This window comes from Orcinus orca, chromosome 11, assembly GCF_937001465.1.
Source record: "Orcinus orca chromosome 11, mOrcOrc1.1, whole genome shotgun sequence".
In the NCBI taxonomy this organism is placed as follows: domain Eukaryota; kingdom Metazoa; phylum Chordata; class Mammalia; order Artiodactyla; family Delphinidae; genus Orcinus; species Orcinus orca.
The window spans coordinates 102836765-102851325 of NC_064569.1; the positions used below are offsets into that span (position 1 = coordinate 102836765).

At 59.9% G+C, this 14561-nt stretch overlaps 1 protein-coding gene and 1 pseudogene across 1 annotated transcript; one reads left to right on the forward strand and one right to left on the reverse strand.

Annotated features, from left to right (window-relative positions):
• On the reverse strand, positions 1-1908 carry LOC117196453 (40S ribosomal protein S29-like; annotated as a pseudogene).
• A 1075-nt stretch (positions 1909-2983) lies between these two features.
• MAPK8IP2 (mitogen-activated protein kinase 8 interacting protein 2) lies at positions 2984-13205 on the forward strand. Its single transcript, XM_004279626.4, has 12 exons — positions 2984-3206; positions 4232-4337; positions 5728-6006; positions 6154-6247; positions 6341-7537; positions 7791-7866; positions 7996-8168; positions 8250-8359; positions 8989-9093; positions 9217-9287; positions 11926-12024; positions 12469-13205. The coding sequence occupies exons 1-12, from the start codon at positions 3142-3144 to the stop codon at positions 12539-12541; spliced, it is 2448 nt and encodes an 815-aa protein (XP_004279674.1). The 5' UTR covers positions 2984-3141; the 3' UTR covers positions 12542-13205.
• Positions 13206-14561: the final 1356 nt, after the last annotated feature.

The window sequence follows — 14561 nt, forward strand, 5'->3', positions numbered from 1 at the left end:
TCAAGGAAGTTCACTTAGTCCAGCTTCATTTATGAAGCCGATATCCTTCGCATACTAGCAGAAACACTGGTGGCACATATCGAGGCCGTATTTCCAGATCAGACCAGGCCGGTTTGAGCAGACGTGGCAAAAGTGAGAGCCTTGCCGAATTTTCTCCGATGGCTCCGGTAGAGCTGCTGGTGACCCATCTTGCTTTCTTGGCTGCAACGAAGCAAAAAGCTAGACATTTAGATTTCAGAGATTGTTATTATTTCCTCGTAACAATCCCTTAAAAAAAAAGATTCAAGTCCGATTCATTGTCATGATAGTTTTCCTCATTGGTAGAAATCTGTTTTCCAAAAGGTATAACTATTTGTAAGCATTCTTTCTTAAACCAAAAGAAGGACATTTTAACTGTCCTTTCCTTTAAGGCATAACAGTACTGAAAACCCCATGGCTTTGGATCACTTATATGAACAGAGATGAGAATATACCATTTATTTTTAACACTAGATTATGCTTGTTTGCTGTTGGAAATGATCCAGAAGAGAAGAACTTGATGATTCCAGAAAGGAGTTTAATTTAAAGCAAGGAACTTGAGTTGGCAATGAGAAAAGTGGGAGGATCGGGCTTCCCTGCTGGCGCAGTGGTTAAGAATCTGCCTGCCGACGCAGGGGACACGTGTTTGAGCCCTGGTCTGGGAAGATTCCATGAGCCGCGGAGCCACAACTACTGAGTCCACGCTCCTATAGCCCGTGCTCTGCAACAAGAGAAGCCACCACAATGAGAAGGCTGTGCACCGCAACTGAAGCGTAGCCTTCACTAGCCGCAACTAGAGAAAAGCCCGCACGCAGCAACGAAGACCAAATGCAGCCAAAAATAAATAAATAAAATAAACAAATTTATTTTTTTTAAAGTGAATGTTAAAAAAAGAAGTGGGAGGATCAATGTATTGGAGATCTGTGTTGCGTTTATAACATGGACCCCCAGTTCTTTGACACTCATCCCATTAAGAGGTGGGTCTATGACTGCTCTCTTGAATCTGGATGGGATCGTGACTGCTTTGACCAATAGGAAGCCATATGACTTCCAAGGCCAAATCAGAAAAGGCCATGCAGCTGACCCCTGGCCCTCCTAGTACAGTCACTCTGGGAGAAGCTAGCCATTACGTAAGAAGTCCAACTATCCTGAGACTTCCATGCTGGAGAGGTCAGGTGTAGGTGCTGGTTGACAGCCCCAGCTGAGCTCCCAGTCAACAGTACCAACTGTCAACTTTGCAAGTGAGCCATCTTCGACATCTAGCCCAGCTTACCTCCAGCTGTAACCCAAGTGCATGAGAAACCCCAGACAAGAGCTTCCCATTGGAGTCCTTCCCAAATGTATGACCCCCAAACTGTAAGCAGAGTAAAGTGGTTGTCTTCATTCTCTAAATTTGGTGGTAATTTGCTACACAGCAATAGTATCTGGAATAAGTTTCTTTATTTTTTCTCCCCTGGCCATGCTGTGCAGCTGGTGGGATCTTAGTTCCCCGATCAGGGATCGAACCTGGGCCCTGGACAGTGAGAGCACAGAGCCCTAACCACCGGACCGCCAGGGAATTCCCTGGAATAAGTTTCTTATGGAGTCAAAGAATTGTGAGTGTCACGGTAATACCATAAGAAAGCGAGAAAAACAGGAGGCAATCATCAGAGAATTGGAGGCTTAAAGTCAAGAATCAGGAGGTGGTGAAGTTACTGGTTTTGACAGTATTCCAACAAGGTGTGGCTCTTAAGCTTTTCTTGCTTTTAAAAAATATTTATTTATTTATTTTGGCTGCACCTGGCCTTAGCTGCAGCATGCAGGATCTTCATTGCAGCACGTGAACTCTTTAGTTATGGCATGAGGGATCTAGTTCCCTGACCAGGGATCGAACCCCAGCCCCCTGCACTGGGTGCACAGAGTCTTACCCACTGGACCACCAGGGAAGTCCCTCTTAAGCTTTTCATTTTTCAGTTTTAGCTATTGGCATTTTTATTTTGTTTGTGATTTCGGTGCTATGTGAGTAGAGTAAAAGATAGAAGGTTTGCATTTATTTATTTTCTAATCTATGAGAAAATTGTCAGGAAGTATCCTCTGATGTTTTAGGATTCATCTGTCACGAGGATTGCTGAGAGTGTGTTGCTATTTCAGTTTTCCCACGTAAGTCCATTCGATTTTGTGTTTTGTACTAGGTGTACCGTTAGTGGATCATAGACCATCAGACCTGATCAGGAGTCAAGGATGTTGGATGGGTCACTTATGTGGATGTCCAAGTTAATCGGTTTGATGACAAGACTCGGGATAGAAAGGAAATCTGGGAAGTTTGGGTCACAACGCTTTGTGAGTCCAGCCCGGATCGGCACTCCTTGGGCAGCTGCCTCTGCCCAGCACTGATCAGCACCCGTCGGGGAAACAGCTCCTCCAGTCCCAGTCAGCACGTTTTAGGGAGAAATCTCCGTGGGCCCAATCAGCACCCTTTGTGGGACAGCTCCGACCAGCCCTGGTCAGCACCCAGACGTGGACAGCTCCTCCAGCTGCCCAGTCTCAGTCTGACTCACTCAGAGCCAGGCTTGGGACCCCAGCTCTTCTGATTCCTTGGGACGCCAGCACAGCTCCTGGGGCTGCACCCACCACTCCACCAGGCCCCGTCCCATCCACCCCACACCCCAAAGTCAGTTAACCAGAGGTGTGCGGACCGACTTCCCCACAGCAAGTTCCTCATTTAAACTCTCACCATACGAACTGATCCCCCATCCCCACTAATCCGCTTCTCACCTGCCCCCACCCCGAAAAAACCAAACCGCAACCCGATTCTCCCCCAACCCGAGCCTCTTAGTCAAACCATCTTGTCTCCTCCAACCAGCTTCCCCGCAGTCCCCTTCGCCCTCCTCCCGGGTCCGCCCTCCTCCCCTCCCCCCCGGATCCTCCCTCCTCCCAGGTCCTCCCCTCCTCCCCTCCCCCCCGGCTCGCGCTGCCGCGGTGTCCTGGCGTCGAGGTGTGCTGGCGGCGGGGTGTCGCAGGGCGTGTCACGAGGTGACTTGGGGCGGGCTGAGGGCGGGCGGGAGGGAGCGACGAAGGGCGTGCGGGGCTGTCGCTCCGGGCACCCCTCCCCCGCCGCAGCCGGCGGACCTTTCCCCGGAGAAGATGGCGGATCGGGCGGAGATGTTTTCTCTTTCCACCTTTCACTCGCTGTCGCCGCCAGGCTGCAGGTACGCACTTGGGCGCCCCGGGCCTCGGCAGGCCCTTCCCTTCGTACAGCACCCCCTCTGACCCAGTCCCCAGACTTCTCCGACCCGACCCTGCCAACCCCCCCCTCGTCGCTTTTGGGGGCCCAAGCCCCAGACCCCCCCTCTGGTCCTGAGGCCCGTGGTTCCGGCTCCTCGCCCCCCGCCCCTCGGTTCCGGGTCTCTCCATTTTTGTCCTCCCCTGATGCCCGTCCTCCAGCCCCAGTGACCGCCCCCAACCCCAAAGTCCTGCTGGGATCCAGGGCTGCACCCAGCCTGAACAGCCGCCCCCCTCTAAGGTGGAGGTCCTCCAAGGTGGAGGTCCTCAGGGGTCGTGGGCGGAGCCTCTGAGGGGTGGGCTGCCTGCCTGCGCAGGATGCTGAGTACACACTCTGGGCTTGGCAGTGTCCTTTTGGCCTTGTTGGGCCTCTGGTGGAAGCCCGGCCTGGTCTGTAGGGCTCTGGGAGGGAGAGAGCTGAAATCAAGCCTGGGGCCTGGGGGAAGGGACTAGGGAGGGGAGAGGGCTGGACCTCTGGGTGTAGGCCTGCCTTCCGCAGGAGCGGGGGACAAACTGGCCAGATTCTGCTCCCGGAACAGCCTTCACCCCTCCCCCTCCTCCTGCTGCTGCAGCTTCAGCTCCCCCTCCCCCTTCTCCGCTCAGCCTGACTCCCCTGAGGCTGAGCCTGTGACCCAGGGGCCTGGAGCTGAGGGTAGAGGGGGGAGAGGCTGCTGGCTCTTTGCGGAAGGAGGGCCGGGAGGAGGGTTTGGGGGACAGGTGCCTCTTCTGAGCTGGTCGTGGCTCAAATTGAGGGGGAAATCCGCTGGAGAGCAGAGTTTGAGATCCAAGATAATGGCAGGATGCAGGTCTGGGAGTTGGGGGCTCTGGAGATCACGGGGCCTAGAAGCTGGGGGGGGGGGTCTCCCTTGGCCCCTCCTTAGGACCAGTTCCTGGCCAGGGAGTCCAGGGTTGGTGGCTCTCTCAGGAGCCCTGTCCTTGCTCTCCTCTCCAGGCCTCCACAGGACATAAGTCTGGAAGAATTTGATGATGAAGATCTGTCTGAGATCACCGATGACTGTGGTCTGGGCCTCAGCTACGACTCGGACCACTGCGAGAAGGTGGGGAAGGGGCTGGGGGCAGAGAACTCTCTCAAGGGAGAGTCTCGCTTAGGTTATGCTTAGCAGTCTCGTGGGGTTTTAGGGTGGGTCTAAGCTCAGCCTTGAAATGAGAAATCCTCTGATTGCCCCTTCTCCCTTGGCCTCTCGACCCGGGGTTTTCCTCCATATATCAGACCTCTCTTTTTCTGACAGAGGTCCACTGAGGACCTTCCCCATCAGTCCTCGCTTGACCCCCACCAGCGGGCTAGCTTGGGGGAGGGGAGATGTGTCTATGCTTTGGTGCCTCTGTGCTCAGCTCACTTCCCAGAAAGATCTAACCCCTTCCAGCTGCCATCTCATCTCATCTCCTCCTTTGCCCTTTCCCCACCTCTCAGGCCTCCATCTGTCTGCCTCATGTCTCCAGCCCTGAAGTCTCCCCTGCCCATCTGCTCCTCCCCATTTCTTTACGTTTTTGTTTTCATTCAAGAACATTTCTGAGCAACTCCCATGTGGCAAGTGCTGGGGGCTTCCAGGTGCCTGGGAAGAGAGCAGGACAGGTGTGGCTCTTGCCCTCAGGAGCTTATAACCTAGTAGGGGAGAAAGACATGAGAGAGGCAGTGGCTGCCTGAGTGTCAACGGCTGGATTCCAGTGAGGGGACAGAAGGTGCAACGATGGGAACCCACCCAAGACTGAGGCCATCAGGGAGATTTTCCAGTGGAAGTGGCACACAACCGTGCCCTTAGGGAGGACTAGAAGGAACTGGCAGATGACGGGGGTTGGAGGGAATGGAGGAGAGGCATTGCTGGTAAGGGATTGGTGGGTCAGAGGCCCTGAGGTTGGTGAAGCCTGGTGCTGGCTGTCTTTGCTTCATGCATTCATTTGCTATTTACTGCACTCTTACTGCGGGCCCGGTCCTGTTCTCAGTGGGGGGTGGGCTGCACCAGTGTCCAGTACAGACACGGTCCTGTTCTCGGTTGGGGGTGGGCTGCACCAGTGTCCAGTACGGACACGGTCCTGTCCTGGTAGGGCTTGCAGCTTGGTGGGGGAGACAGACCCAAAACTCTACAGTAACTATGCGTTGTGTTAAAATGCTATGAAGGAAAAGTGCTGGTGTCAAATGTGACGGGGTTTGAGGCTGAGATGAGGCTGGCAGGTGGGTTGGGGCCACTTTGAGTATCTCTGTCACCCAGACTGAGGAGTTTGGGCTCTTACTTACCAAGAACTGTAGCGATCCTTATGTATCTTAAGCAGATTTTTTAAAAAGCTGCTCTGTTGGTGGAGAGCAGAGAGAACTGGAGGGAGGCGTCTGTCCCTTGACTTATAGCTTCCGGCTTTCCCCTTTCCTGGCGCCTGGGACCCAAGTCACCATCCCACACTGGCCCAGCTCTGCCCTGACCTTCTTCCCTGCAGGACAGCCTTTCCCTGGGGCGTTCGGAGCAGCCGCACCCCATCTGCTCCTTCCAGGATGACTTCCAGGAGTTTGAGATGATCGATGACAATGAAGAGGAGGAGGACGACGAGGAGGAAGAGGAAGAGGAAGAGGAAGAGGAGGAAGCAGAGGGGGAGGTTGAGGGGGGAGGCCCTGGCTCAGCAGTCCGCGCCCGGCAGCCCCTGATCCCCTCGCCCTCCCTGGAGGAGCCCCACAAGCACCGGCCCACCACGCTCCACCTGACGACGCTGGGAGCCCAGGTGAGCCGGCACCCAGACCCGCAGCTATCCGTGGTTCCCAGCATCTGGGACTGGTCCCCGCGGCAGCCTGTCCCCCCACCTACCCCTGAGAGCTGGGGCCCCTCCTCAGCGCTGCTCTCCTCCCCCCGCCCCTCCCCTCCTCCCCAGGACTCCCTGAACAACAATGGAGGGTTTGCTCCAGGGCCTCCAGCCTCCAGGCAGGAAACAGTGCTGTGCCCACCCGCCCAGGAGCCCCTCAGAGGTGAGCTGGGCGGTGGTGGGCGGGGTTACGCCGGAGGCGAGGGAGGGAGGGGTGGGGGAGGTGGGCTGGCTGACCCAACCCCGTGCTCCGCAGAGCCGCCCGCCCCCCTCCCGCCCACGGACAGAAGCCCCTGCGGGGCGCAGTCACCTGTGCATCCCGGTTGCGACTCCGAAGGCAACCAGCCCGCAAGGCCCCTGGCGCCAGGTGGGGCCTCGCCCTCCTCGGATCCGGGCATCGAGGCCGACCTGGGGAGCGGCTCCAGCGGAGGCCGCGGGGGTCGGCGCAGCAGCCAGGAGCTGTCGTCGCCGGGCTCCGACTCTGAGGACGCGGGCGGCGCGCGCCTGGGGCGCATGATTTCCTCCATCTCAGAGACAGAGCTGGAGCGGAGCAGCGACGACGGCGGCAGCAGCAGCGGCCGCTCCTCGCACCTCACCAACTCCATCGAAGAGGCCTCGTCGCCGGCCTCGGAGCCCGAGCCCGAGCCGCCGTGCGAGCCCCCGCGCCGCCCCGCCTTCCTGCCCGTGGGCCCCGACGACACCAACAGCGAGTACGAGTCAGGGTCCGAGTCTGAGCCGGACCTCAGCGAGGACGCCGACTCGCCCTGGCTGCTCAGCAACCTCGTGAGCCGCATGATCTCCGAGGGCTCCTCGCCCATCCGCTGCCCTGGCCAGTGCCTGTCTCCTGCGCCGCGTCCTGCCGGGGAGTGTGCGTCGCCCGCCGGCGAGGCCCCCGAGGTGGCGGCGGGGCCGGGCGTGGAGCTGGTGGACATGGAGACGCTGTGTGGGCCGCCGCCCCCCGAGCCCTCCGCCCCTCGGCCCGGCCCCGCGCAGCCCGGGCCCTGCCTCTTCCTCAGCAACCCCACGCGCGACACCATCACGCCCCTGTGGGCCGCTCCGGGTCGCCCTGCCCGCCCGGGCCGCGCCTGCTCTGCCGCCTGCTCGGAGGAGGACGACGAGGATGAAGAGGAGGAGGACGAAGCCGAGCCCGAGGGAGCGCCCCTCGGGGGCCGGGGCACGGGCGCCGCGCCGGACGCCTCGCTGGTGTACGATGCGGTCAAGTACACGCTGGTGGTGGACGAGCACACGCAGCTGGAGCTGGTGAGCCTGCGGCGCTGCGCGCGCCTGGGCGAGGACAGCGGGGACAGCGGTGGCGAGGCCAGCGAGGAAGAGGCGGGAGCCGCACCGCTGGGCCTTGATCGGGGCCCCGGGGCTGCCTCCCCGGACAGCCCTGACCTCACCTTCTCTAAGAAGTTCCTCAATGTCTTTGTCAACAGCACCTCCCGATCTTCCAGTGAGTGGGAGGTGGGGAAAGGGGGCGGTCCCGGGGGAGCAGGCTGGCTCCTTGGCCCCAGGGCTTCCCCCAGGCCCCCGTAGGGTAGGGTGGGGAGTTGCCTGGGGAAGGCTGCTCTGTCTCCAGCCCCCCTGTGAGCTACTTCTCCCTCCCTCGGTGACTGAGGACAACCCACACCGGACTGTTGAGGGGAGGGGAGCTCGGCTTCCTGCCCCTCCCCTGAGACTTTGTCTGTTTTGTTTCTGTCTCGCAGGCACCGAGTCTTTCGGCCTTTTTTCCTGTCTGGTCAATGGCGAGGAGAGAGAGCAAACCCATCGGGCTGTCTTCAGGTACAGCTTCTCCCCCTCGCTGCTAGCGACGCTCTACCTGAGCCTACAGACACTATGGGACACTGGTGGACACAGCCCAACCGTTCCTGCCCCTGCCCCAGTGACCTCCTACCTCTGACCTGACCTCAGGTTCATTCCCCGCCATCCCGACGAGCTTGAGCTGGATGTGGACGACCCGGTCCTGGTGGAGGCCGAGGAGGACGACTTCTGGTTCCGTGGCTTCAACATGCGCACGGGGGAGCGTGGCGTCTTCCCCGCCTTCTATGCCCACGCGGTGCCCGGCCCGGCCAAGGACCTGCTGGGTGAGGCCCCTTCCCCAAGGGGCGTCTTGTCATCCCAGGCCCTCTCTTGCTCACCTGACCTAGGCCCCTGTGATCTCCCAGGGAGCAAGCGGGGTCCCTGCTGGGTGGAGCGCTTTGACGTGCAGTTCCTGGGCTCCGTGGAGGTGCCCTGTCACCAGGGCAATGGCATCCTGTGTGCAGCCATGCAGAAGGTCAGTCTGGAGGTGGGGGCCCCTGAGCCCTGCAGGCTGGCACAGCCCTTGGAGGCCCCAGGCCTCCGCCCTCTTCCACGGAGGGTTCCAGGATGCTTGGGGGCCTCGGGGCCCGGGCCCCCCCAGCCCCGATTCAGAGGCCTGGCAGACAGGCCTCGGGCAGCGCTCAGCAGCTGTTCCCCATCACCTTCCCGCCGGCCCCTCCCCCTCCTTCAGCCCATCCTATTCGTGTCTGAAAAGCAAGACCAGCTCTCACAGACCCTTCCCTGGAAGTTATTTGCACACTCGTTATTCACTCAGTGGACACTCGGTGAGGGCCGGCCCGTCTGCTGGGCCTGCGGGCGAGCGGGGGGGCAGCAGGGCAGCAGCACGGCTCTGCGCCTGAGAGCCCGCGTCCAGCGCACGAGACGGGCAGTGAGCAGGCCGGGGTTGCTGGGGCCGCAGTCCTGGGGAGGGGCGGAAGGCAGACGAGGCAGGCTGTCCTGAGGCTGAGGAGAGGCCAAGGCCACGCTCACATCTTCCCAAATCGCTGCCAGCAGTCTTCAAACCTAATCGACAGCATCCCGCCAGGAGGGAGAGATACCCTCGTAGGCCCTGGAGACCCTTTTCTCCCCTCACTTCTTCTGCAGATCGCCACTGCCCGGAAACTGACCGTCCACCTGCGTCCTCCTGCCTCCTGTGACCTTGAGATTTCTCTTCGGGGGGTCAAGCTGAGTCTAAGTGGAGGACCTGAGGTGGGGTGTGGGGGCCTGAGGCACAGGGGACGGTGGGAGGGGTGAGGCGCGTCCAGCAGGGGTGGCCGGGGTGGCCCTGGGCTGCTCTGTCTAGCGTGGCCTCTCCTGCCACCTCTGCTCTAGTTCCAGCACTGCAGCCATTTCTTCCAGATGAAGAACATCTCGTTCTGCGGCTGCCACCCCCGCAACAGCTGGTACGAGACTCCCCCATCCCCTGGTCCCCTCAAACCCTGAGGGCTGCGCATTCACCATCCCACCCTCTCACCCGCACCCACTTGGCTCCAGGAGTTGAGTCCCCACATGGCGCCCACTCTGTTCTGGGCCCAGGACACCTGGATCAGACAGGCTCCCATCTGGTCTGGGACAAGCGAGTGCTTGAAGCACTCGTGGGACTCTGGTGGATGTGTGCATGGGGCTGCAGTGAGCAGACCTGCAGGGAGGCGGGTGAATTCTCCTGGGACTTAGCGGGGCGGCTGAAGACCACTCTACGAACCTTGAAAGGCAAGTGGGTGACAGGGTGGATCTTCTTGGCAGGGAGCCAGCTGAGCCAGGGCTGTGGGCAAGGGGCACTAGGGGCTCTTTGGGGGCAGCTGGGTAAGGCTGGAGGGACACTAAGAGCACCTGTGTCCTTTTGACTATGCCAAGGAGCTTATACTTAATCCCATTGGCGATGGGGTCGTGGGGTGACACAGTCAGGTTGACAGGCTGCTGTGCAGGGTGGAAGGACCCAAGTGCTGCTGGCAGGAGACCAGGTGGCTGCTGAGGTTATCCAGGTGCTGTGACCTAGTGGCATTTAGGAGGTGGGCAGGCAGGACCTGAGTTGATTGGATGTAGAGGCTGACCTGGAGAGAGAATCAAGGGTGACCTGGGTGTTGAGCAGTTAGTGACCCACGCGCCAGGAGAAGAGGCCTGGAGTGAGTGGGCCTCACAGGCTGGCGATGCAGGGTTCAACCCAGAGGCAGTGAGGGTGAAGCGGCCGTTGCTACGTGGTCTGGAGTGTGGAAGGGAGACCTGGGGGGAGGTACGTTCGGAGCCGGTAGGTAACTTCGGCCGTGGGGCAGACAGGATAGCCAGGCAGAGAGAGAAGAGACGGGAGTGAAAGGGAAGCGTAACCAGTGGATGGAGGGCTACAGCCTTCCTGCCCAGCCGGCCTCCTGCGCACAGGATGCCAGTGCCCTAGATGAAGCGACAGGAGGAGCTAACCTGCGACGCAGACAGGGCCAAGCAGAGGCTCCGAAGGGCCCAGTGGTATTTGAGGAAGCAGGTCCTCAGGGGAGGCAGGATGTGGGGAGGACACACTGCTGCTGGGGCTGAGGCTGTGACAGATACTGAGGCCGGCATGTGTGTCACCTGGACACTTGTGGTAAGAGTGAGGGGCGCTCTGTCTGCTGGCTGGGCAATGGTGTCCACCCTCAGCCGGGTCAGAGCCCAGTTTGGTTTCTCCCTTGAGAGGGAGGTGGTTTGATGGGATCACAGTTTAGATGCTGCTCTGAGGGGTGGAGGGCCAGGGCTCAGAACAGGCGGCAGGGCAGACCTGGCACCATGAGGACCAGTGTGCATGGTGGCCCACACGGACACTGGGCTGAGGGTGGCACACCCGAGAGAGGAAGGACAGCAGAGGGAAACTGGGTGCCACAGGCTCAGGCGTCCAGGCCAGACGCTGACCCAGATGCAGTTCCATGGCCAGGAGGAGACCAAGGCGGTTCTGTCCTGGCCCAGACTTTCCTGGTACATGTTACTGCAGAACTCAGCCCAGTCCGCACAGTGAGGGGCCACAAGGAGCCAATGTCAGGCAACTCGCTGTGAAGCGGGCTGGATTAGGCACGTGCTGGGCACACTGTGTCCGGATAAGGTGGGAGCATGTGGCGTGTGAGATCACAGGTGGCTGAGAGCACCCCCAGGGCGCCACAGACCGGCTGCGTTTCCGACGCCCTCATCTAGAGGCCCAGCGCGCAGGGCCGTTGTGAGGTTTATGGGAGCTAATGACATAAAGAGCTTTGCTGAGGACGGTGCCTGGCACTCCCCGTGAATGGGATCATCTGAGCGTGGCATTCAAGACAAGGCTGTGACGTGTTCGTGGCCAACGTGAGCACGTTGTCCCAGCGATGATGCTGCCGTGTGGATTCCCATCTGGTGGAACCGCAAAACCCTAATCCCACCTGACGTGGGCTGCGTTAGCCACAGTCGGGGGGTGGGTCTCAGCCCTCCTGCTGCAGGATTCTGGCAGTGCCTCCCTTTGGACAACAATTTTTATTAATGTCTTGATGAGAAGAAGGGCAGATTCAGGAAAGGCATACGTGGAACAGAGCTGGGGCGACAGAGCCAGGGTACAAGCTTCTTCAGAAAGACTGTTTCACATGTCAGGGCCCATGCCAAGCCCCACATCAGAGCCCGGAAAACAGCTGTGGGTTTGCAGGACCAGAGGTGGGACTGGGCAGGCTCAGGGTGTCAGGTGACATGACAAGGAAGAGTCAGCTGAGATGTGGTGCCCAGAAGACGGGGAGGCCTTGCTCTGTGGTCCAGGGGCAGGCTTTGGGTGGGGGGGGGGGTGGCGCACAGAGGCAGCTGGCACTGTCTTGGGAGAAGGAAGATGCAGTGGGACACCCTTGTGGACAGATGAGCATAGATCGCTAACTCCTCACAGATGCCCAGCGCTGTGCTTTGACGAGGACCCAGAAAGGGGCCTCGAATCTTGAAATCGTGTGACCCACACATTCCCCAGCCCCACACGCCCTCCCTGAGCCCTCTGTCCCTGGCTCTTCTCCCCGATCCCTGGGGGCTGAGGGGTGGACCTGGGGACGTCCTGTGTGCTCACCGCCGCTCTCCCCACAGCTATTTTGGCTTCATCACCAAACACCCGCTGCTGAGCCGTTTTGCCTGCCACGTTTTCGTCTCCCAGGAGTCGATGAGGCCCGTGGCCCAGAGTGTGGGGTGAGTGGGTCCGGAGGGTGGGTTGCAGGATTAGGGCTGGGCCAGCGTGGAGTGACGGCTGGGACTGGAGTGGGGATGCAGAACCGGTGCAGCGGTTCCCCGGTTCCCGCGGGGGGTGGGGGGCGGTGAGCAGCCTGGGAGGAGGGATGGAGATGAAGTTTGGGGAGACAGGGGAGGGGAAGGGAGGGAAGGCCAGATGACAGTGGTGGTGGTGGAGGGTTGGGAAGGTGGTGGGCAGAACGCTTGGGGCAGGAGCGTGGAAGGGAGTCCTGGGCACGGGCACACTGACCACGGGGCTGGGGGTGGGAAGGCAGCATTGAGGTTAGACCGTAAGGAAAAGGGGCCGGGCCAGGAGGGCTGAGGGACGAAGCTCGGGGAGGGGCATGGGCAGGCCCAGGTGGGCGGGCCTGGGGAGCCTGGGGCTGAGGCCGCTCTCTCCCCCAGCCGCGCCTTCCTGGAGTACTACCAGCGGCACCTGGAGTACGCCTGCCCCACAGAGGACATCTACCTGGAGTAGCCACCCGCTGCTCTCCCGCTCCGGGAGCGCCTGGGGCTGGGGGCATCTCATGCGGCCACCTCGGCTTTGGCAAGGACTGGACTGGGGGCACATGGGACCTGGCATCTGGCGAGTCTCCGGGCTGTGCTGGGAACTCTCCTCCTTGCTCCCCAGGGGCTGCTGAAGCGTGGAGCCTGCACCTTCGCTACCCCTGATCTTTTCTCTCTGTGTTGCCCTGGTCTGCCCTTGGCCTCCCTCTTCTCTCCTCCTGTCTGTCTCTGCTCCTCTGTGCCTGCAAACTCTTGCCCTCTGCTCTTTACTTTGGGGTCAGAATTGGGAGGGGCGTGTGGAGGGAGCTCCCAGGTGATCCCCTCTTGCTTTTCCCGTGTGATTTATAAAGGAATTTTAATTTTTATAGTGAATATCAAGGGGTCATATCCCATCCTCACCATAGGGACAAAGAGAGGGACCCCCCCCATAGTGCCCCACGAGGAGCTCAGGGGTAAGCAGGGAGGGGTTCCCCAGTAGGGCCCTGCGGGAGACTAGGAGTCGTGGTCACCCCAAGCCCCAGACGCTGCTAGGAGGAGGGTGCCCCGGCCCAGGCCCCGGCCACACCAGCATCTGCTATGCCGCTGCAAACACTCCCCGCAGTCCAGCACCTCAATAAACTCTCTGCTTGGTGTGACCTTGGCTATTTCTGGGGGGGAGGGGGCGCAGATAAGGGGCCAGGGGCCCAGGCACTGTCCATGGCAGTGGGGACCAAGACCCCAGGGTGATGGAATCAGGAGACCCCTTCACTGCTCTCTGAAATCACGCTGGTGTCCCTGTGTGGTGCGCGGTGGGTGCTCTCCAAATACACTTGCTTGGCCAGCGAGGAAGCTGAGGCCAGAGAGAAAGGTCACGCAGCGTGTGTCCTTTCCACCTGCACTGGAGTGCCAGGCTGGGAAGTGTGTGCATGCTTATGAGTGTGCCTGCACGCTTGTGAGTGTGTATGTGAGACAGAGAGCAGGCGTCAGTCTGCTTAGATCTTAAGATTAGTGTTTTAAAAATTCTCCACAGAAAGCCAGAAGAAAAGAGGTGACTGTCACATGCCCTAGGTGATTACAGATGGTACCTCCTGGAGAAAGGGCTTCCCCGGCCCCCTGGCCCCCGCGAGCCCCAGCTCTCAAGTGCTGAGGTCAGCATGGTGGTCAGTGCCTTTCTGAGGGTGGGCCTGCCCCCCGCCCTAACCCCCCGAGCCCAGGATGCCAGCAGCTCCAGGAAGACAACAGGTGAAGGTTAAGAAATGAGAGTGAGAAAGGCCAGTGTAGACAAATTCACTGCATGAAGGTTGAAAACCACTGTCTATAGAAATCACACACCTCTACTCAAATTAATTTAAGGGCAACCGGCAAACAGAGAACATAGTCACGGGTTAGGAATCAGTAAATGGCCACGCTTCAGCATTTGGGTAGCCCCGGCGCAGGCCAGGGTCCCCGACCCTGCAAGAAGACCAACTCAGCAGAACATCTACGAGAAAACTTTCCTGCTGATTACAGTTGAATGAGGCAGGCAGAGAACCCCTGGACGCGCACCTCTGCCCCTCAACCTGGGGGCGTGATTCTCAGGTCCCTGTGGCTGCACGCCGCCCGCCCGCTGTTCCCTTCACTCTCTGTCAGGTGGAAATTCGACCCCCCATCTCAGGGGAGGCTCCATTTGCCCGGCCCCCACTCCGCCCCTGTTGGGCTCAGTCCCTCCCTCCAACTCATCTCCTCATGTCTCTGTATCCATACCTTTCCCTTCCTGCGGTGGCCCTTTGGGACAGCAGCCGGACACGCTTGGGCATCCTTCACCTGGAACAGCTTCCTGTCAGTAGGGACCTTCCCACACCTGTCCACCTTCCTTCCGCCTCTGGTCTCCTTTCCTGCACCGGCCCGGGCACCTTCCTTCACCTCCCCAGCTGTTCCTTCTCGGGGCTGGCTCATGGTCTGCTCCGGCTCAGCTGCGCTCCAGGCCCCGCCCTGGCTCTGTCCTGGATCCGCTCACTGGCCTCCTCTCCCCC

Excerpts from the sequence above, each read along its gene's own strand:
- MAPK8IP2 (XM_004279626.4), top strand. The coding sequence starts at position 3,142 with ATGGCGGATCGGGCGGAGATGTTTTCTCTTTCCACCTTTCACTCGCTG. Across the intron at positions 3,207-4,231 it reads CTGTCGCCGCCAGGCTGCAG|GCCTCCACAGGACATAAGTC; the intron begins GTACGCACTTGG and ends TCTCCTCTCCAG. Across the intron at positions 8,169-8,249 it reads CCCGGCCAAGGACCTGCTGG|GGAGCAAGCGGGGTCCCTGC; the intron begins GTGAGGCCCCTT and ends GTGATCTCCCAG.